The sequence below is a fragment of the Thamnophis sirtalis genome, unplaced genomic scaffold, assembly GCF_051295495.1.
Source record: "Thamnophis sirtalis isolate CommonGarterSnake01/CBP01778 unplaced genomic scaffold, rThaSir2_p1.2 scaffold_4, whole genome shotgun sequence".
Taxonomy (NCBI): Eukaryota; Metazoa; Chordata; class Lepidosauria; order Squamata; family Natricidae; genus Thamnophis; species Thamnophis sirtalis.
Window position 1 is genome coordinate 54,743,471 of NW_028261384.1, and position 23,546 is coordinate 54,767,016.

At 41.1% G+C, this 23,546-nt stretch overlaps 2 protein-coding genes across 6 annotated transcripts in view; both read right to left on the bottom strand.

Moving 5' to 3' along the window:
* Positions 1-23,546, bottom strand: part of CPNE4 (copine 4) — a 369,631-nt gene that overhangs the window by 279,733 nt on the left and 66,352 nt on the right. The window lies entirely within an intron of this gene.
* The window catches only part of LOC148045846 (uncharacterized), a 117,449-nt gene continuing 105,667 nt past the window's right edge, over positions 11,765-23,546 (bottom strand). The window contains 2 exon segments of the mRNA XM_087714387.1: positions 11,765-11,889; positions 12,035-12,143. Coding sequence (XP_087570513.1) covers positions 11,765-11,889; positions 12,035-12,143 — 234 coding nt within the window.

A 23,546-nucleotide genomic window follows, 5' to 3' on the forward strand; every position in this document is an offset into this window, starting at 1 on the left:
AGTTTCATGTAGCATTAAAATTCTATTGGTTGCATATAGTACCATATTCCTGCAAAACACATTAAGTTCTTTAAAAAAAGAATTATAATAGAAAAAACTACAAAACAATAAAATAGAATATTGTTATGGATTTTTAAAGGTACCACCTTTCAAAGTCTCCAAGGTATTAAGCTTGTTATTTCTTTCCTTGTCTAATAAAAACTATTTGTGTTCAAGATATCAGCAGGCTTTTATTATTGCAAGCTGATGGGATTGGGTCCCTTGGTAGAATTTAGGTGAATAAGAAACTGCAGGCGTAAGGGAAATCCAAGTCATTTTCACAGCCTTCCAAGATTTAAAGAGATATTCAAGGATTAAACAATATTATTCAGTGAAACAGAGTTGCCAGGAGTCAAAACTGAGTTAAAGGGATATCTACACTGTCACCACTGCCAAACAGCTGATATAAGGATTAACAGCAGTGGCTAGTTTCACACCCTTTGCTGTCCCTTTGTCTTTAGCAGCACTCCTTCTTGCCTGTTTCCAAGGCAACCCTCCCCCACCCCCACCCCTTGGTATATCACTACATACTGCCTTTATTTTGGGAGTACTATGTCCCCATAACAAACTGAGAATTTGCTAGAATGATAGATAACATGTGGTCCAAACTTACCAGTGAAGGTTCCTGAATTGATAGTGGGCTTGAACCTGAGTTTTTCTGATCCCCACTGCAATATACATAGTACTAGTTTTTAAAAATTATTTTTAAGTTTTAATGTGGTTAAGGAAAAGAAAAGAAAAACCTGCAGCCATGTCAATGTGCATCACTAAATAGCACTAATTTTGAAACACTAGCTATAATTTAATTAGTTATAATCTTCAATCTGCCTGAAATGGATTAATGAAGAAAAAATTATCCCACCTTTATTTTAAAACAAGATGGAGATAGACTACTCATTGGTAAATGGCACCATTTCTTTAGGAAGAAGAACATATAGCTATCAGCAGCTATGCTGGGATTCTTAAGAGTTCTGAAAAAATGAATAGAACTGGGTTTATAAGATTTTTTTCCCTAAATTAAAAATTAATTTTTACTTTTTATTGGTTCCTCTTCTTTTTAGCCAGAGAAAATGGGGGAAATGATGGGGGAAAAGTTTTAAAATGGATTTAAAATACATTGATAAGAGGATTTTAAAGACCAATATTAAATTGAAGCTGGAACTTTTCCTTTTAAGATTAATAGATAAACAAAACAAAAAAACCTGTTCCTAACTACTCATGGAAGTATATATAATTGCTGCAATATATAATTACTGCAACAATGTTACTGAAAGCACAAAGCTGGAAAGATTCCACACTATACTCTATGGAAGAACAGTTGTAAAGATGACAGCTTTTGCTGAAATGACAAAACTACCTTCTATGATTAGAGAAAAGACATTATCTACATTTATTGGTGATGGAAGCCTCTTAAGGGTTTTTGCGTAAAAATAGAAAAATATGCCTGTTTTTAAATTATTTTTATGATTATATATAACTATATATATGACTATAGAAGAATACTATGCTGTAACTTTATAGACAAACATTAAATATATATTTGTACTTATAACCACTTGTGGGAATATCTCCCAGAAAAATGAAATATCCTAGGAAATATTGAAAAGGCAGAATATTTCTCTGGATGTGAAAAGAAAGAAACATGTTTTAAGAGACAGAATAGTTGCCTGTAGCTACCTGCCCATCCCCACTTTGTCAATGGGCCATTGAGAAGGCCAGGCTAGTCCCTTTTACATAATAAAGACTTCTCCACTGCAGCTACAGAAAGGCATGATAATATTGGAACTTTACTCAAAAAGGCATCTGAGAACTCATCCATACCTGGATTCAAAACACAGCCTAGAGAGTAGCCCCTGCATGGCCCCATGGGAGTCTGACAACCAATCAGAATACATTTCTTACACAGGAACAGGAAACACAGAGATGGGACTGAACAGGTTATAAAAAGCCTAGCAAACCCCTCCTTCAGCCCTTCTCTTCTTCTCCACCAACATTGAAGCATGTGATCACCTTTTCTGTTCAGGGCTCAAGCCATGTGGCCCTGTCCAACAATAAACCATCTTTCCAAGCAGCCTCCATGTCTCCAGTGTCTTTTTCCCTCCTTGGAGCCGAACCCAGAAGGACATTTCTTTCATCACATTATAAGAGTAACATAAGTCAATTCTTTATATTGTTTTTCTTTCTTTTCTATGTTTCCTTAATTTTTATTTTTTGAACTTTTTGCTTTTTAAAAATGTATTTTTTCTTTTTTAAGTTTGTGTTACTTTTTATCTACTCATTTAAAACTTTTAATGAAACGTATATATAAAAGAAAATAAAAAAGGATGTGGAAATTTGCACTACTCCCAGAAACAGCATTGTTTCAACTATTCCAGCACAGGTGTCAGGTCCCAGATATTTCTACAGGGACACTGACATTTTGATGGGAGGAAGGGGGAAGAGGAATGGAGTGGTCTGTATATGAAGTTTTTGCTTCCAGTTTCTTTTTCTGTTTCCTGCATTACTATGTTAACCTCTATATAAAGTTTCTGTTTCTGTGAAATGATGTATTGTGGGAGGAGTTTGGTTAGCATTGCTTTAAATAGCTGGTTTTAAGTGAGAAGCTTCAGTTCTTGCCTAGATCTCTTGTTATCACAAACCTTTCAATAAAAGCTCCTTGGGAACAACTGCCGTTTCAAGAGTCCTGCTTTCTTGGGAAGATTGGAGAGGCAAGACCTTACAACAGGTCTCTCTGCATCATTATTGATGCCCTGGGTACAGTCACATTATTTCAATTCATTATTTACTATAACGAAGGCTAATTAAATAATTAAAGTATACTATATAGGTGATAGCTTACTTGTATATAATGCTGCTTAACATTATCTTTACTATTAAAGAAGGATATAACTGAAGTTTTGCTAAATATGGACATGAAAATTGTTGCATCCTCCTAACGCAGCCGACAGCCAAGCCACGCCTTGCAGAAATCTGATTGGTCCAGGCGCGGCTGGCTGCCGGCGGGAGAATCGCAGTTCTCCCATTGGCCGGCTGCCTGACAGCTATTCGTATAAATAGCTGTCAGGTGGCGCTGTCCAGCGCGCATGTTCTGAACTGTTCTGTTCAACTACCTCTGTTAATAAAAGTTCAGTAATTTACCTCAGTGCCTCCTCGTATTTAAAACCTGGTGACAAGGATGAGTGACGTCGACCCAGTGCACTTCCCGGCCATCGCCGCCGCTTCTTCTTTCTTGCCTTTCTGTCCTGAGGCAGAGTTGGGATGCCTTCCTGGAGAGATTCAAAGTCTTCCTTCAAGCCCACGGGCTCACTGACCTTCCTGAGGGACGAAAGAAAGGAGTTTTCCTCCACTATTGCGGGGCAGAGACGTTTGCCACCACCCACGCCCTCTCCGCTCCTTCACCATCACACGCCATTCCCTTAGACGTTCTTCTGTCCTGCCTGAAGGTTCACTATGAACCAGCTCCCTCCTGCTATGCCAGGCGGCAACATTTCCATCACTGTATCCAGCAGGAGGGCCAGTCCATCGCTCAGTATGTGGCGGCTCTTCGCCCCGCCGCCATGGACTGCAAATTCCTTGACCTAGACAATGCTCTCTTGGAGCAATTTATCTATTGCCTCCAAGACTTGAACCTCCACCGCTGCATCCTGTCATGCTCGGAGCTGTCTATGAAGATCGCCGTTGACGAGGCTCGGGCATATGAGATGGCCGGCCAGTCCACACCGATCTTTGCCGGTTCCCTCCCTCGGTCACGGCATCTCTTCCTCCTCCTTCCATCCATTGCCAAATGACCCATGATGTGGCTCGGTCCAACTTCGACCTCTCCGTCGATCAACTCCGGTCCCTCTCATTCAAAGATGCTGGGACCTGTCTCAGTTGCGGCAGCCGCCATCTGTGTTCCTCCTGCTGGTTCCGGGCTGCACTCTGCCGCCAATGAAGGGGCACATCGCCGCCGTGTCCCGCTCCCCTGCTTCGACGCCGCGGCCTGCCAGAGCTCCTGCCGGCCACTGTCCTGCATCTGTGCCTTCTTCTTCCCAGTGCTACGCCGTCTTGGAGCCCGAAGGGCTCGCGCCCGAATGGCTGCTAGACTCCGCTTCAACTGCTTCAGGGGGCCGGGGTAACCTCCTCGTCTTACTCGCCAGCCACCCTTGCAACATGGAGCTCAACACCAGCTCCTCGACATCCATCATCTCATGGGACACGCTTAAAAAACTCTTCCCCCACTTCAAGCGGGAATTACTTTCTTCCGCCCCTTGCCACCTCCAGGACTATCAGGGGACTTGCAGTCCTGTCCTTGGGTGCCTCACATTGCCGGTCCAGTACGGGCGGTTCCAGGGTCCCTTGCCCCTCATCGTGGTCAGGAATTCCTTGACCTCTCTCCTCGGGCTGGACTGGTTCCGAGCTTTCGGCCTGTCCATTGCTGGCATTAATTTCCTCAGGCTGACCTTTGATCTGGACCTGTTGGTTTCAGAATTCGCTGTTGTGTTCAGCGAGTCCCTGGGCTGTTATAAAGGCACTCCCATTTCCCTGAGTCTGGATCCCATGGTGGCCCCCATTCGGCTAAAAGCTCGCAGAGTGTCATTGGCGCTGCGGGCTAAAGTCGATGCTGAGCTGGATAAGCTCATCTTCCAGGGCGTTCTAGAACCAGTGGATCATGCCCCTTCGGAGACTCCTATCATCCTGCCCCTGAAGTCGGATGGCTCCCTGAGGGTCTGCGCCGACTACAAAACCACAGTCAACAAAGCGCTGCAGGCTCACCCCTACCCAGTGCCTGTCGTCCAGCATGTGCTGCATTCCTTGGGCCAGGGCAAGATTTTTGCCAAATTGGACCTGGCCCAAGTGTATCAGCAGCTGCCAGTGGACGACGCAACTGCCACCACCCAGACTATCGTCATGCACAGGAGGGCGTTCCGATGCAAGTGCCTGCAATTTGGCATCAGCGTTGCCCCCGGCCTTTTCCAGGGACTCATGGAGCGCCTGCTCCATGGCATCCCTGGTGTGACGCCATACTTTGATGACGTCCTGATTGCTGCTCCGGACCAATCAGGACTCATCTCCACCCTCCGGACTGTCCTCTCCCTCACTCCTCAGGTCTCCACCTGAAGTGCTCCAAATGTCAACTTGGGGTTCCCTCCATTGACTTTCTGGGGTTCCGCGTGGATGCCTGTGGCATCCACCCCTCTCCCGCCAAGGTTGAGGCCATCACCAACGCCCCCACCTCCTCCAACAAGGCAGAGCTACAAGCTTTTTTGGGGCTGTTAAACTTCTACGCCGCCTTTATACCGCATAAGGCTTCGGTGGTGGAGCCCCTCCACCATTTATTGGATTCATCTGCTCCCTGAGCCTGGACCAGCCATGAGGTGCATGCGCTTGCGGCTGTCAAACGCCTTTTGACAGATGCCCACGTGCTCGCGCAGTATGATGAGCATTTGCCCCTCCTTCTAGCCTGTTACGATCCCCTTATGGCGTGGGTGCTGTCTTGAGCCACTCCTTCCCTGACAGCTCTGAAGCACCCATCGCCTACTATTCGGGCACCTTGTCCAGGGCTGAAAAAAATTATAGCCACCTGGACAAGGAAGCTCTGGCGGCCGTAGCCAGGGTGAAGAGGTTTCATCACTACTTCTACAGCCGCCCGTTCACCCTACTCACGGACCATAAGCCCCTTCTTGGCATCCTGGCAGGGGATCGCGCCACCACCCCCCCATTCTCTTATCCCGCATGTCCCGATGGTCTGAGTTCCTCTCTGCTTATTCTTACTGGCTGCACTACCAGCCGGGTAAGCATATGGGCCATGCGGATGCCTTGAGCCGGTGTCCGCTGCCCACTCCGCTTTCTGACCCCACCCCCTCTGTGGCCTCTGGTGTCTTCCTCGTAGACGACCTGGAGCTGCCACTCTTCGCTTTGGATATCGCCCAGGCCACCTCCACCAATCCCCTCCTTTGCCGCGTTTTGGACGCTGTTCGCTGGGGCTGGTCGGCGGATTCTCGGGCTCCCGAGTTCCTGCCCTTCCTTCGCCGCCGCACCGAACTCTCTATCCTCCAGGGATGCCTCCTTTGGGGCTCCCGGGTGGTCGTGCCGCCTGCCCTGCGCCAGCTGGTCCTGCGTCGGCTCCACGAAGGTCACCCAGGCATTGTCCGCATGAAGGCCCTGGGCCACAGATATGTCTTGTGGCCCTCCATGGACGCCGACATTGGTGGCTGGGTGCAGTGGTGCCCACCCTGCCAGGATGTCTGGCCTACCCCACCTGTGTCTCCTCCTCGGGAGTGGGAAACCCCCTCCGCCCCCTGGAGCCACCTCCACGCGGACTTCTTTGGTCCAGTTGAGGGGAGCTCCTTCCTACTTGTCGTGGACGCCCTCTCTAAGTGGGTTGAGGTCGTTCCCATGTAATCTGTGACATCTGCCGCCACCATCCATGCCCTCAAGTGCCTTTTCTCAACCCACGGCCTTCCGGACACCTTGGTGACCGATAACGGTCCTCAATTCACCTCTGCTGAATTCTGCCTCTACCTGGACAGCCTGGGGGTTCGCCATGTCCCGGTGGCCCCCTACCACCCCACCAGCAACGGAATGGCTGAGCGTGCTGTTCACTCTGCCAAAGAAAGCCTGGCCCGGCTCAACCATTTGGCCTGGCTGGCCCACCTCTGTACCTACCTCCAAGCCCAACACTCCACCCCCTGCTCCACCACCGGCAAGTCCCCTGCAGAAATTCTCATGGGCTACCGCCTCCGCACCACCCTGGACCGGCTACATCCCCACTTCGCTCCCCTGTTTGTGTCCTTGTCGGCTGCCCCAAGGGCTTTCCTAGTGGGGGAGGAGTTATATGCCCAGAATTACTCGGGCGAACCCAAGTGGGTGCCGGCCGTGATGCAAGAACTAACGGGGCCCTGTTCCTACAGCGTCCAACTTGGCGATGGACGAGTTTGGCAGCACCATGTAGACCAGTTGCGCTGCCATGCAACCGCCTAGCCGCCTGGACCACAGGCCCTCGCCACTCCAGCCGCTCTGCCCAACTCTGGCCTCCGACCGCAAGCACCAATGCGCAATCCACCAGGCGGCCCTCCACCAATGACCACCGCGGTCACAAACTTACCTTCAAACTCCGGCATGAGGCAAGGGGCTGGGCCTCCGATTCCATTCCACATCTCCAGCAGGACTCCTCCTCCACGTCCGTCGTCTTCGGCGACCACACCCGAACTGAGGCAGTCCCAGCGCCTGCGTAGTCGGCCAAAGTACCTGGACTTTGTGCCATCTGTTGGGAAGGGGTGTTGCGTCCTCCTGATGCAGTTGGCAGCCAAGCCACGCCTTGCAGAAATCCGATTGGTCCAGGCACAGCTGGCTGCCGGCGGGAGAATCGCGGTTCTCCCATTGGCCGGCCGCCTGACAGCTATTCGTATAAATAGCTGTCAGGTGGCACTGTCCAGCGCGCATGTTCTGAATTGTTCTGTTCGACTACTTCTGTTAATAAAAGTTCAGTAATTTACCTCTGTGCCTCCTCATATTTAAAAAAAATCGCACAAAGAAAAGCCGTTAGTATTCCTCCATTCTACTTATCTAAAACATAGTATAAGTGTTATTTTACTCTGCCTGTGTATAAGCACTGGCTTATTCTGGCTAATCCTGAGCCAAATCCATAAACAGAGTCCAACAATGGCAGGAACAACCAGATGAGAAGAAAAACAGTATCTTGCCAATTTTTAAAAGTATGCTGTCAAGCTACAGAACTATCAAGAATTTTTTTCTTCACTTCAGCAGATCCATTACATGTCATCAGGAACAACCCATACTCTCAAAGAAAGAAGAAATGGACATTTGACGTTATCTGTCTTTTTACAAACAGCTCAGGTCTATTGTTAGCCATAAATTTAGCCTGTCAGACACAGACAAAAGAAACAGGAATTCAGTCCCAGCCATGAGAATGATGTATATCATGTCCTTATTTTCAGTGGCTAAAAAAAAAGAAAATGTACATTATTTAATTCTGATTATTCCATGAGAATTCTTCCAGTTACAAACTATTCTAGAATTAAAATCTGGATATTTAATATTTTGGTATTACAAAGAAGATCCTTAAAAGGTTGGATAAAATCTTAAATACCAAAGCAATATATCAAAAATATAGATTAATTATTTTGGTAATGAATTTATTATAGTTATTATTACCAGCAAAATAAAGACGAAGAGATCTTTATAAGAAATTAATTATTGGCTCTCAGAAGTGAAAAAACTATAACAAAGTCCAAATGTATTTAATGAAAGAATAGACAGTAATATTAAGGCGTAATCCACTTACAGATAAATCAATTTAAAAATCTGCTTCCCCAACATAAGCAACTGTAAACAGAAAATTCATTTCTTTATCCAAATTTCAGTCATTCCTCATTTCTGATACTATTTCTTTTTAATAGTGGAGAATTTACTTTATGCAATCCTACATTCACTTACATAAATATTTTATAAATACTTTTTGTATATTTTCACTTGAAAAAAATGATAAAGACAAAGAAAACCTTATGAGAATAATGTTGATATACAAGTGCTGAATTTTGAAAATGTAGAAATGACAAAAATCCATGTCTATGAATGAAACAAACATAAATGCACTTGAATATGACTGAACATGTAGAGTTATCAGGTGGGCCCCCAGGAATGAAATAGGTGAGAAGCCAAGAGACCGCCTGAGCAGAAAGAATGAGGATGATAAGAGAGAAACAACCTCAGGAGTAATGAGTCTGATCCAGCCTGTAAGGTTTTCTCCTTTTCTCTTCAGTCAACTGACCCAAAGTATCCATTCCTCCCTCCATTTGACAAGACAAGTTCATATCTTCTAATTAGGATAAATTTACCTCATTCTGTAGTTGAGTATTCAGTTGGACATGCATAGAGAACTCATGCATCTTTAGTCACATAAAAATTTTTCTCTTTTAGGAATATCATCTCATGGTATCAATATGACTAGCAGATGGAGCAAAGAGTTTGTTGTATTCCATAACTGCCATCCAGTGAACATCTGCATTTTTGTAAGCAAATATGGTTCAACTATTCTCTCTTCTTTTCAGCAGGAACACAGAAGATATTGACAAGACCAGCAGTGATTAGCCATTGCCTCCAAGGGCTGTATCTGCAGTGCAATTTTTTGCTGCTGAGACTGTTTGTTTGTTTGTTCATTCATATGTACGTACGTATGTACGTACATACATACATACATACACTTATTATTTATATCTCAGTCTCCATAAAGACAGTTATATATATACCCAAGAGAGTGGTAGAGACGGTGGTAGTAACAATAGAAGCTTTTTCTTTTTTCCCTCCTTTCTTCTGAACCATTCTTCTACTATAGGATCTGTACTTGGCTATTATCACCGGGTTACTATCTCCCATTCCACTGCCTTTCCTGAGTCAGCCATCACTTAAGCTTTCATGGGTATTGATATTTCTAATTTCCCCAACTAGAAATTATCATTTCAGAATTATTTTTTTTACAACCATGAACATGGAAATTCAATCATGTAAAGATTCGTTTCAACATAGATTTCTCTTGAGGAAAAACACCCACATTCTTCCCCAGAGGATTCCAAGGGGAAACTCTTTTACATCTCTTTTCCATGTTATCTCAAAATCTGCTGCTTGAAATATCCACTTCAGCAAGGAGTCAGCCCTGATATCATAGGCTTCACCATTTCCCCTCCATTTTCTATTAAGGAAAGTTCTTGAACATTCATCTATCATGACAATCTGCAGAACAAGTCTCTAGAAAGCAATGTATGATGTCTCCAATATTTCATCCTTGCCTTTAGGACATATAACCAGCAGAACGGATATAACAATTTATTGCACTTAAAAATTTCTGAATTTAGTTACCAGCAAAACAAGTATGCATTGGACTAGAGTTGATTCTGTCATTAATTTGATATCACAATGATTGAAAGACAGTGAGCAAAGCTAAGCCTTCTTTTATTCTGGTATTGCATCAACAACACATTCCTATTAAAACTGCTGCAACCAAATAAAGCTTATATGAATTTAAAAAGCTATCTTCACAAAAGCAAAGTTATTTTCTTTATTTCTGTTTTTACTCTATAAATTATGACTTAGGAAACAACAGCCAACACATGTGTAACTGATTGTTTTTTCAAGTACTACAATATGTTGCCTCAGCTAAGACTTTTATTGTCTCTATGACAACCCCACAGCAATTGGAAAAAATTCAATCCAAAAAAAAGAAAGAAGGGGAGGATCCTTCATGAACTGGTGGATGACAACCACCCCCACTTTATCCACACTTAGTTTTAATAGTTTCTGAAAGTGAAATTCTCAGAATACAGATAGTAAGAGAAGATTTCCTTCTCAATATGCACTTCCACATATTCATTGTTAGTCTTTAAGAATGCAGGGCATTAAGTTTGCATGAAGGGGCATATATAGTAAGTTATAATTCAACATCATCACCTACTCCTAATATGGTGGCTGCAGCCATACAGTTGGTGCTTTTCTTTTCCCTTTCCTTTCCTTTGCTTACCTTTTCTTTTCTCGTCTTTTTTTACATGCCATTTTCAAACTTACCTGCCTTAATGGAGGCTTTTCAACATAGTGCCTGGTATCTTCTTGCTATGCAGAGATCAGAGTCACCATACCATAGCTTAATATTAAATCAAGTCCACTAGTCACCAGCAGAGAGATTTAAATTAAAAAGTGCTATATATTCTCATGTCAATACTTGTATGGACTGCCCCCTCACAAGAAGAAACCAGTCTGATCATCCTTTCCATGTGCTCTTCTAGTGTTTCTTGTGGCCCATGATGTAATACAGAGAGAGATTTTAAGATTATCCTCATGTATTCTTGATGGCTATTTTTTCATGAGCAATGTTGTCTCCAGTAGACTATTAAGTTTGACTGAAACTCACTTGTCAGCCAACCTGTTGATTGCCATAGAATAGGGGGTGGGGCATTATCCCCATGAGGAGCTAGCAGCCCCAGTAACCACTAGAGCTCAGGAGCAGAAGGAGTCTGAGATTCCAAATGAATTGTATGAGAAACTCAAAGGAGCACTAAAAGCTGATAAATGGTTTACTACTCACAAAATTATTGCACCATGTGTAATGGACTGGCTTGGGTCAGAGCCAAATTATAGTGCCCTCAAGTTTGAGAGATATATTGAAGGGCGTCCATGACTCTAAGTTAGAAGAACAATTTGGATTTGTAAAAACCCTGCACTTGGTTAAGAGGCAGTTTTGGTGGCGTTCCTTGTGGCAAAGAGACCTCTGGGGAAATCCACAGGGCTTTTACAGACAGCGGCTAACCCCCAGGCAGAATTGCCTCAGGGGCAAATTGTGGAATTGCCTGAAAGTGGGGGGAACATTGTTTTGGGGGTATCTGATCTTTTTTTTCAAAATAGGTGCACTTTGTTCTGTACCCCAACATTCCCTCCACAAAGATGTTAGCTAAACTCTTCGTATATAGGTTGCACAGTATGCCTGACTGCATTATTTCCGATAGAGGAGTGAAATTTGAGAACCACCCAGGGCTTAAGCTCTTCCCATCACCCCCAAACTAATGGGACTTGTGAGAGAACTAATACAGTCCTGGAACAGTACCTCAGGTGCTACATTAATTACCAACAGGACAATTGGCCTTTTGCAGAGGTAGCATATAACAATTCTGTGCAGTTTTCTCAATTGTTAAAGTAATTAACCCAGTCACTGTACAACTGGAGTTGCCCAAGAACCTTAAGCGTATTCACCCTGTATTTCACTGCAGTTTGTTGAAACCTGAAACTGTATCACCCCTTCGCCTTGCACCTGATACTCCTTCTGTACCCACTCTGATTGAAGGGGAGCAACATTTTGAAATTCTAGATTACAGGAAACATAGAGGGAGGGTCCAATATCTCATTGCCTGGAAACAATTTCTCCCTGCACAGTCCAAATGGATGGATACTAAACATGTCAAGGTGCATAAACTCCTTCACACTTTCCATAGAAAATACCCTGACAAACCCTGATAGGATCGCTGTTTTTGGTGTGATGTACTGTATGTTTTAACTGTATACATTGTCTGGCTAATGCTTCTGTTATAGGGGATGGATGTCAGCCAGACTCTTGCTTGCTGCCATAGAATAGAGGGGAGGGAATAGGGGGAAGCTTACATTGCAGCTTTGCAACCGCTATCTCCAAGGCAAAGTCCATTGGCTCTGTTATATAGTTGCCTAGTTACAAGGGGGTTGGGCTGTATACTGTGTTTGAAGTTGCTGTGCTCGCATGTTTTACCTCATAGCTTGCTTGAAACTGTTTGTTTTCAGTTTGTTCCTAGTAAAAATAATTTTCACTAAATCTATGGAGACAAGGATTTTTCTTTCCTAGGAGATAAACAGAGGCAGCCCTGGCACTCACCTTTTAATCATTTTGGATTTAATATATTTTTGATTGTTTTTAAAGATTTATTGAAATCACTGAATGAGGTTTCTTCAATTCTTAAAATAGGTTTAACTGTAATTAAAGATTTGTTGAAGAGTTGTAACCAAAAAATTAGGGGAAGGGGAATTTATAGCAAAGATTATTTATATTGGCTTTAGAAAGTGTTAAATAGATTAATGGCTCATTGACTTGTTTAGGACTTTGAAATTACCACATTTTTCAGAGTATGACACACATTTCCACCCCCCCCCCAAAAAAGAAGATGAAAATCTGGGTACACTGAATACAGCATTTTTGGCCTCCAGAAACCCTGCCCCCTTTACAAAAATGGATGTTCAGAGGGTTTGGGAGGCCTGCAAAGTGCCATTTTTTGCTCATTTTTGCCCCCGAGCCCCCAGAAGCACTCTATGAGCCTCCTAAAGGCTATGCTTGCCCTCCCGTTTTTTGCAAAAAGGGATTGTTTTTGCAAAAAATGGGCCATTTTTTTTGCTCATTTTTGCCCCCCAGCCCCCAGGAGCACTTTGCAGGCCTCCCAAACTCTCTGCATGCCCCGTGTTTCACAAAAAATGAGACATGCAGAGGGTTTGGGAGGCCTGCAAAGGGCAAAAAGTTTTTTTAAATTTACCTCTTCAAAATCTTGGTGAACCTTATATTCCGGTGCATCTTATACTCCAAAAAATACAGTAATTGAAAAGATCCTTTCTCATGGAAAAATGTCTATATTTATATTTCAATAACTGATGACTTTGAAAATTAGACACTAGAAGGTGCAGGATAGTTTTAAAATAAATTTTTGATCAGACCAAAACTTTTAAAGAATTTTTTAAAAAATAATAGAAATGTTACTGAACAGGCAGAGGTCCCAATGAATAAATTTAAATTCAATTGCAGAAGGATTAAAAAGTGATTGCTTACAAGAAATAGAGAAATAATAGATTTACAAATGGAACTGGATAACAATTCAGTAATTTTTTTAGAAAAAATATAGTCATTATAAACTAGAATTGAGTTTTTTTTAATGGATTTACATTTTTTTTTGCTAAAATTGCCACACTAAAATTACAAAAGGAGTTTAACAGAGACACTGACACTTTGAGAGAAAAGGCAATGAGAAAGCAGCTATTAGAACTTTTTTTGAGGAATCTGAAGATCATTGGGAGAAAGAAGAAAGACTATAAACTCAGTTTATTTAATCAAGGTTAAAATAATGGGTTGCTATTTCTGGTAATTGTTTTAAACTTGAGCTGCATGATGGCATTTTAAAGATTTTGTTTATTTGAAGAAAGGAAATGGAGAAGATATTTTTAAAGGGAAATGGAACTATACATATAAAGGAAGGGCTTTATATTGGGTTTTATAGCAATGGCTATGCTGTTATTTCTAATAATCAGTAATAAACTTTGCTGATTAATAAGGGGAATGAAGTTTTAATACAGACCATAAAGAATGGAATGATGTGTGGATGAAGAGTTCTTTGAATTTACTTTAAGAAATAGTGATAAATTGTTAATGTTGATTATACTTGTTGGGGATGAAGGGGGATGTTTCTTTTTCTCTTTTTTCCTTTCCTTTTTTTCTTTTTCTGATTTTTTTTAATTTTTAAATTTTTATATATATATTGATGTATTAGGTGTGATTCTATTAGTTTTATCTATATAATATAATCTTCAATAAAAATTATTGGAAAAATATAAGATTACTATGACTTAAAAATCCAACAAGGAAATCAAACCAAACAAACAAAGAAAAAAAAAACCATAGGCATTGAAGTGTAACGTATCTGGATGGCCCCAGATGAGGAAGATTAGTGTAATAGAATGAAGGATCACGTGAATGAAAATGACAGCTGGATGATTTTCAGGTCACACCTATCACAGTTTTCTAATGCAATCTGGCAGCTTTATCACAAGTGCTCCATTCCATCTGCACACTTACTACATCCTCAGCAAAGGCTTGAAATCATTTCAGCATTAGCCATTTGTATCCTATGATGAATGAGAAAGGACATTCTATTTATATTAGGTCACTTTTGAGCTATAATGCTGCTGTGAAGCAGAAAGATATGAAAGACAACCAATTCTGGAAGAAACATAGCATCAAGTAAAAGCTTCTATGGGGATTTAAATCACCAGGACTTTTAAATATTCAGAAATGTGCTTAGACTCTGTGTATGATAAGTTTCACACCTACATGTTACTTACAACCCTAAAAGGTATCAGAGGCCATCCTGCAATCAGCAATCCAAAAACAGATTTCAGTGATACTGAGACAAATGCCTTTTGGGAGCCGTATATGACTAGGGCCATTTCAGCTGTTCTGCTCAGGCTTGTATACAGGAGTTTTAATTAGCAACACAGCAAGTGGCAGCTGATCAGCCAGCAAACAAGAAAATATCAGGGGTTACCTAAGTGATTCATCTACTGAGGGGCATGCAGTAAGCTAGTACTTCCATATACTAAATACACTTTCATCCAGAAATGGTATCAATGTTTTACTCTGGTTTGTTCAAAATAATACTCCACTAACTTTCTTCTTTTTTTCTTCTTTCTTCTCTCTTTCTCTTTGCTATAATCAGTGAAGAAGTATAACTGGGGCATTATGTTGATTATGTATTATTTCAGCACTACATTAACATAATTTCTAACAGATAGAAGGCACATTCATTTCAGGTTAAACAAGTCAAGAGAATTGATATTGCAACTATAATATAGCTAAAAGGCAAAATCATTTCCACAAGAATAGCCAGGTTGATCTAACAATTTTTGAAACAACAATTGGAAATTGCTGGGTGTTATAGTTCTCTATAGTATGTGCTGAATATCATAGCACCATACATATCGTGATTTATTATATTTTTGCCAAAAACTGGCATTTACTTATAGTTTTCATCAAAAATGCTTCATTGTAAACAACGGGTTCACTTAATGAGTATGCAAAAGTATACTCACTAAAGGTCACTAAATCAGGTTAGTATTTGTTAAGAGAATATTTTGTTTTTAATATGAGTAAGGGTACATCTATGGAAATGTTATATGCGAGGAGTTCTTATAAATTTAAATAGGTTACATAGACGTAAACAAGGGGAAAAGAGAATTGAACTAGAAGAAGAAATCAGGAAGAGAGAACAGGAGTTAATACTAAAACCAGGAGACAAGAAGATTAAAGAAGCAATTACTTTATTAAGAGAGCAATTTAATATGCTGATGTCAGACTAGTTCGCTATACGCAAAACATAACCTTTTTGTAATGCAAATAAATCTGTTAGATGGTTAGCATATCTGATTAGGAAAAAACAAATCTCGCAATATATCGAAATTACATTATAAAGGGAAGGAAGTGTATCAACAGGATGTGATTCAAAAGATTTTTCGTGAATTTTTCACAGGATTGTACATGAATGACAAAATACAAGGTTTAGCTATAGATAGATAGATACCTGGATAAAGAAAAAATACCTATAGTTAAAGACGAGCCAGAGGGAGTGATTGAATCAACTAATAACTTCGGGGGAAATTCTCCAGGTAATTAAACAGCTAAAGGTAGGGAAAGCACCAGGTATAGACGGCCTGACATCGGCCTATTACAAAAATTTACAATTAGAAATGGCAGAACCTCTTAAGGAACTATTCAATAAGATCCAAATGGAAGGGAAGGTACCCCCATCATGGAAGACAGCCTTTATATCGCTGATACCAAAAGAGGATCAAGATCTTAGTCAACCAAAAAATTACAGATCTATATCATTATTTAATATAGATTATAAAATTTTTATTAAAATACTAGCGGATAGGTTAATGTTGGTTATTCAGCAATTGATTCATAATGATCAAACAGGTTTTACACAAGGGAGACAAATGAGAAGTAATGTAAGACAAATTGTTAATATACTGGAATATTTGGGAAAGAATAACCAAATCCCTGCTGCGCTTATATTTCTAGATGCCGAGAAAGCTTTTGATCGAGTGAATTGGCAATTTTTATTGAAAATAATGCAAAAAATGCAAATAGGAGAGCATTTTTTACAATCAATTAAAACAATATATCAGGAACAAACAGCTCAAATCATAGTCAATGGAAGCTTAACAGATCCATTTAAAATCGAGAAAGGTACAAGGCAGGATTGTCCCTTATCCCCATTACTGTTTATCATAACTCTGGAACTATTGTTGAACAAAATACGGGCTTCAGATGATTTACAGGGAATCAAGATTAGGCATCAAGAATTAAATACGGTAGTCAACCTTTTTCTACCTACCGCCCACTAATGGATCTTTTTTTTAAAATATGGCCTTCAATATATTATTGTAAAAATCTCGAGCCTTCCATACTGAGTTAAGACGATATCTTTGCCCCTGGTAGGTAACTGCAAGTCTGGCTGGGGCCTCCCATCTGAACTGTAGCTGATGGTTTTTGAGCTCATCGACTAAGAAGGCATAGTCTTTTCTCGATCTCAACATTTTAGGTGGTATTTCCTTCAAAACAGTCACCTCCTGACCCCCAATTTGAAGCTTAGTTTTGTAAGACTCTTGCAATATGAAATTCCTTATATCTGTCGTAGCAAAATACACCACAATATCTCTTGGGGGTTGCTTTTGTTTGGCAAGCCAGGAATTAACATGATATATCTTGTCAATTGGCCATTCAAAATTCCCTCCTGGCCTTCCCATCAATTGATCAAAGGCTTCTGAGAAGATCTGCTTCAAATTTTCTTGATTTTTCTCTTGGAGGCCTTTTATCCTTAAGGCAAATTCCATCTGTCTATACTGCAACATTTTAATTTCATTTTCTGCATCGCCAATCTTTTGTTGAACCACATCATTTTCGTTACCAGATTAATATTAGAATCACTAAGTTCTTCCAATCTATCTTCAATTCCCGAAACATAACCCGATATGCACTTAAAAGCCTCAAGAATATTGTCTCTAATTTGCTGGTTCCGAGTCTGAACCGAGTCCATAAGCTCTTCTGACAATTCTTTATGAGCAGTATATATCTCTTCCTTTATTTTAATTTCCATTGTAGCTGCATGATTTTTTAAAGCCTTTGCTAAGGCCACGCTTAGTTCTTTTTGCAAAATTTCTCGGGTCAAAGGCTCCTCTGCAAGGTGGGGGGGGAATAGTGACTGTAATTTAGTTCCAGGGGCAGGCGAATTTCCAGCGCTTTTAGATGCATTGGAGGGGGGGATTTTTGCTGCTTAGAAGCCATTCCAGATTTAATCTTCTCCACCCAATTAGTAAATCCAGGCAAGCCACTTATCCAGCAATTACTATTTAGTTTGGTAATAAATCACTTCTGTTTTAGTGATCTTTAAATGTTCTGAGCTCCATAGATATCTATGTCGTCAGAGTCTGACCCCTCCTACAGAGCTGTGCCATTTTCTGTGTATTTCTAGCAAGTAAATTGTCAGAAGGAATTCTTTTAAAAATGGAGTTAAAGACTTATACATACAATTAGATTAGAAGTTCACCAGTATCAGTTCTGCCCGCTTTGAAATCAGTAATAAATCAGTCTTTGAGCTGAGGGTGGACGTGTACCTTCGTTCTGCAAAAAAGGCCTTTGACGTGGAGAAACCACTATGTTACTGGGTGGCTCCCTCTTCCCACCCCAGATTTATGTTCTGTGGGGGTTAATTGGAGTGCTGCCCAAACATAGCTTGCTCGCATCCTCCTCCTTAGCCCGGAGAAGAGGTAATCAAACTGTCTAACAGTTGATGGATACTGTTTAGACAGCTTAACGCAGCCAAGGATCCGGAGCTGTTAAAAACAACAACCCCCTCAGGCCCCACCCAACCGGAAGTCCCTAATGGATTTTTTGATGGAAAAATTTCCTTACCACCCATCAGTTTTTGCACAAGTGCAGAATATTTTTTAGAAAGGAGGGTGTTTTTTTTAAAAAAAGAAATGTACATACATTTATCTTTTTATTTCTACTTTATGCATGTTTATAATGTTTTTAACTTTATAAAGTTTAATTAGAAAACAATAAAGTAAATTGAAATTAGCTTTACTAGTGATTAATGAGATCTTTGAGGCTGATGCTGCGAGACTAAATATTTGATATCTGGTTCGATTTTCGTAAGGAACAAACGAAGGTCTCCTCTTTCGGTGATATTCAGACGGTTTCTCTTTTTACTCATAATATGATTAACAGCACTAAAGCCTGATTCTACAAGATGTGTGGTAGGGAAAGGTATCAATAAATTGAACATCATTTTCCACATATTTGAATATAATACAGGCATTTTTTATTTTGCCAGAGTTTTTGGTATTCGCCAGTGCCAAAATTACATTTACTCTCTTCATCATATTTAAGTTCTAATAGTTCTTCTTGGCAAGTTATATCAACCTCAGCAACATTTGCTGTAAAAGGATTTATCATCCAGTCATGCACCTTTAAGTTTTAAGTTATCTTGAAATCATTTTTCCATATGCAATTTGAGTTCATTGAGGTGGCTACTGAACCTTTCAATATCCCCCTGGAGTTACATCATTGTTTATAGAGGGCAATTCAGGAAACTGATGAAATTCTTCCTTTAAAATATTATGATGGAGAAGATCAAGTTTTTCGATAAATAATGACACAATATTTTTGCAACTTATAAGAGTTATATTGGCTCCTTGAAGCTGCAAATTAATTTCATTAAATCTCTTGAAAATGTCTGCCAAATAAAAGGCATCATTCTTTACAGTTTTTAACTGTTCATAGAGACCATCCTCATTGTTAGATCGGCGGTAGAAATGACGAGGAGGCGTCTGAGGTAACCTTGAACCGTTTATTCAAGCAAGAATGTAATGAACATCAACTGTGAGTAGACCGGCACCTCTCCTTCGTCTGACAGCCTTTTATACTTGGCTGTCAGATAGTTTAGCCAATAGACTCGCGTATGACAGCCCAGCAACCGGCAAGCGCGTCTGATTGGCTAAGACGCGCCTGGCTGCCGCCGAGCTGTCATTCGTAAGTCTGAGGACTTATGAGGCTACAACACTCCTTTCCCCCCAGCGATGCGCATGCGTCTCCGAGATGGCACAGGCGTAATCGCGTAAGTAGGCAGGGGAACGGCGGACACGCCCCGAACGCCGCAGTTGGACTGCAGGTGGCGGCTGAAGAGGATGTCCCTGTAAGAGCTCCTCCCTTCGGGGAGTGTAGCTCCAGGTGATGTCAGAAGAATATCCCGGGTGTGCTGGAGGCATGGAAGAAGGAGGTAGGCTGGGCGAAGGGGGCGCAGACGAGGAGGCGTCTGAGGTAACCTTGAACCGTTTAGGCGGTTAAGAAGAAGCTGCATTTTCTGGCCTGAGAGTATCCTTGTCGGTTGTTGGCAATGAGGAAGCACTCGAACTTTTCTAAGAAGGCTTCCCAGGACTCTCCGCCAGCTCCGAAGGGAGTGAAGGCTGGCATGCCGGCCATCAATAATCGGCTGAGGCGAAAATGGTAAGAGGACAAAGAATTTGGCAGCTCTAGCACCAGAATTTTTTTTTTCTATGCCTGATTCTTGCAAGTACCCTCAGGTGCTTTAGAGAATAGCTTGACTCTGTCTTCTTTGCAGCAGCCCCTGATATTGGAATACTGCTATCACATCTCCCCTCTTCTATTCATTAAATTAAACATACCCAGTTCCTGCAACCATTCTTCATATGTTTTGGCCTCCAGTCTCCTAATCATCTTTGTTGCTTTTCTCTGCACTCTTCCTAGAGTCTCCACAACTTTTTTACATCGTGGCAACCAAAACTGAATGCAGTATTCCAAGGGTGGCCTTACCAAGGCATTATAAAGTGAAATTAACACTTCATGTGATCTTGATTCTATCCCTCTGTTTATGCAGCCTAGAACTGTGTTGGCTTTTTTGACAGCTGCTATACACTACTGGTTCATATTTAAATGGTTGCCGACTAGGACTCCAAGATCCTTCTCACAGTTACTACTATTGATCAAGATACCACATATGCTGTACCTGTGCATTTTGTTTTTCTAGCCCAAATGTAGAGCCTTACTTTTTTCACCAAAATGAATTTCATTTTGTTAGATAGTACCTGATGTTCAAATCTGTATCTTAAGCCTATCTTCTGGAGTGTTGGCTATTCCTGCCAGTTTGATGTCATCTGCAAATTTGATGAATTCCCCATCTATTCCCTCGTCCAAATCATTGATGAAGATGTTGAAGAGTACTGGGCCCAAAACAGAGCCTTGGGATACTCCACTGCATACTTCCCTCCATGTAGATGCAGTTCCATTGAGGACTATGCATTGAGTGCGGTTGGTCAGCCAGTTACGAATCCATCTGGTGGTGATGCTGTCTAACCCACATTTTTCTACTTTATCTAGTAGTAGGTCATGGGTCCTCAAACTACGGTCCGCAGAGCCACATGCGGCCTACCAAAGCTATTAATCCGGCCTGCGCATGACCACGAGGCTGACCTATCCACATCGCTGTGCCCACCCTTCGGCCAAGCGCAGGACCGCTTCATGAGCCCAGCAGGCTGGAACTGAAAGGTAAAGCCAACAATTCTGGCCTGCAGAGACATTCTGGAGAGTGGGGAATGTGAAAAACAGGGTGCACAGACACTCCAGGAGGCCAAAAAAACTTGTGAAAACAGCCCATTTTTATCCGCCCCATCTCCATAAGATAGATAAAGAAAAATAGATTGACAGAGAGGGAGGGAGGGAAGGATGGAGAGAGCAAGAACGAGAGCAAGAGCAAGAGCGAGAGAGATTTCTCAAGCTCCTTGGGACTCAGAAGAATTGCTGAAAAACTGAGTTTCCTGAAGTGGACCACTGGACTCCTAAACAACTGAAAACATGATCTAGTAAAAAGAAAAGACAACCAAAAGAGCAACATGCAAACGAAAGCAAATAAAACACCCCCAGGAGCAAAACAAATTAAAGTTTAATTTGTGTACATTGTTCAATGGGCTGTTAAATTGGTCACACCCTCCTAGTCACATGACCTAGCCATGCCACCCAGTCACATGACCATCTAGCCATGCCCATCCAGCCAGTCCACCACCCCCCCACAACAATCTGAGGAATCGGGAATTGGCCCCCTGTTTAAAAAGTTTGAGGAGCCCTGTAGTAGGTTGTGGTCTACTTTATTAAATGCTTTACTGAAGTCCAAGTAAATTATATCAACAGTATTCCTCTTCTCCACTAATTTTGTCACTTTGTCAAAGAATGCAATAAGATTAGTCTGGCATGATCTGTTTTTGACAAACCCATGTTGGTTTTTGGTTATTACTTTGTTTGCTTCTAGGTGTTCGTTGATTCATTAGTTGATTATCTTTTCCAGAATCTTCTCTGATATTGAGGTAATGCTGGTAGGTCTGTAGTTTTCTGGATCTATTTTTTTCCTTTTTTGAAGATGGGAACCACATCAGCTCTTTTCCAGTCCTCTGGCAGCTCCCCGGTGCTCCAGGATCTTTGAAAGATATGGTTCAGTGGTTCTGAGATCTTGTCTGCCAGTTCCTTCAGAACCTTGGGATATAATCCATCCAGGCCTGGTGATTTGAACTCATCTAGGGTAGACAGGTGTTTACTTACCATTTTCTTCCCTATTTTAACTTGTGTATCTAATCTGTTTTTTGTGGTGCTGTTTTTGACAGGTTGAACTGTTTTTTTCCCCTTTGCGTAAAGATAAATGATTTAAGTGTTTCTGCTTTCACCCTCTTGCTTGTCACCTTCTTGTTACTTTCTCCCATGTTTCCTTGACATTTTTCTTGTTTTTAACATGTTGGAAGAAGCTTTTTTTTTTGTTATTTTTTTACTTTTGTGGCAAGCCTTTCTTCATTGTGAGCCTTAACTTTACTCACTTCATCTTTACAGGCTGGGGCTATTTGCTGATATTCTACCTTAGTTATGTCCCCCTCTTTCCACTTTTTATACTTATCTTTTTTGTCTTTTAATTTGTCAGAGAGTTCTTTATGCAGTCAGGTTTCTCCAAAGAGCTGTAATTTTTCTTCTTCATTGGTATCGTGCTAGACTGGGCTTTTATAATCTCACTTTTCAAAATTTCCCAAGCTTCTTAAGCTATTTTCCCCTTGAGGATTCTCATCCAAGGAATCCTTCCCAAGCTCTCTCTAAGTTTATGGAAATTAGCTTTCTTAAAGTCCAAAGTTTGACTTTGTTCTATTATTTGTGCTTGCATAATGTTGAATTCCAATAGTGCATGATCAATTGCTTCCAAGGTTCCTGTAGCTTCAACACCTTCTATCATTTCATCTCTGTTAGTGAGAATTAAGTCCAATATGGTTGATCCCCTTGTTCCCTTCTCTACTTCTTGGGAAACAAAGTTCTCTGCTTGGTTAGAAGCCTGTTGAATCTTCCATTTGGTGCAGAGCTTGTCTCCCAGTTGATGTCAGGTAGTTAAAATCCCCCATTATTATTGTGATGTGTTTCCTACATACCTTAGTTAGCTGCCTAGCAAAAAGTTCATTTCCTCTTTGGTTAGGTGGCCTATAGTATGCACCTATGGCAATGTCATTTTCCTCCTTTAATATTGACCCAAATGCATTCAAGAGAATTTTCATCATTGTTGTGCTCTATTTCTGTTCTATAAACAGAAAAAATGTGAATAGGGGCTTTATGTATCACATAATTTGATTTCCTCTTTCATTGCATTCATCAGTAAAATTGTATCAGCATGGATCTCTCAGAATTGGGTTTTGTATCTCACCCAAGATCCAAGCACATCAAATGTTTGATAAGTATTATACACAATTTGTAATTTTCTTCAGGTAGATCCAATACCAAAGTGAAGGATAATGCTATTAGTAACGAAAAAGAAAGGACAAAAATATTAACAAGAGTGGTCAAATATTTTTGGAAATACTCAGAGATTTCATCTCTCAAAATATTTTTTGCGTTTACTCTGCTTCAATAATTAGAGCAGTTTATTTTAGAATTTGCATTAAACACACACACAAGCTAAAACTAAGATATATTGGCAATGGGACAGATTTCTGGGAGAAGCTGCACAAGCTTAACCTGGAAACATTTAAGAAAAGACTTAAGAATGGCTTCTGGGCAGTTTAAATTGGGCCTAGATAAAAATTGAATTAGATACCAATATCTGAGTTATAATTTGCTGGTTCTGTGATTCAGTCTC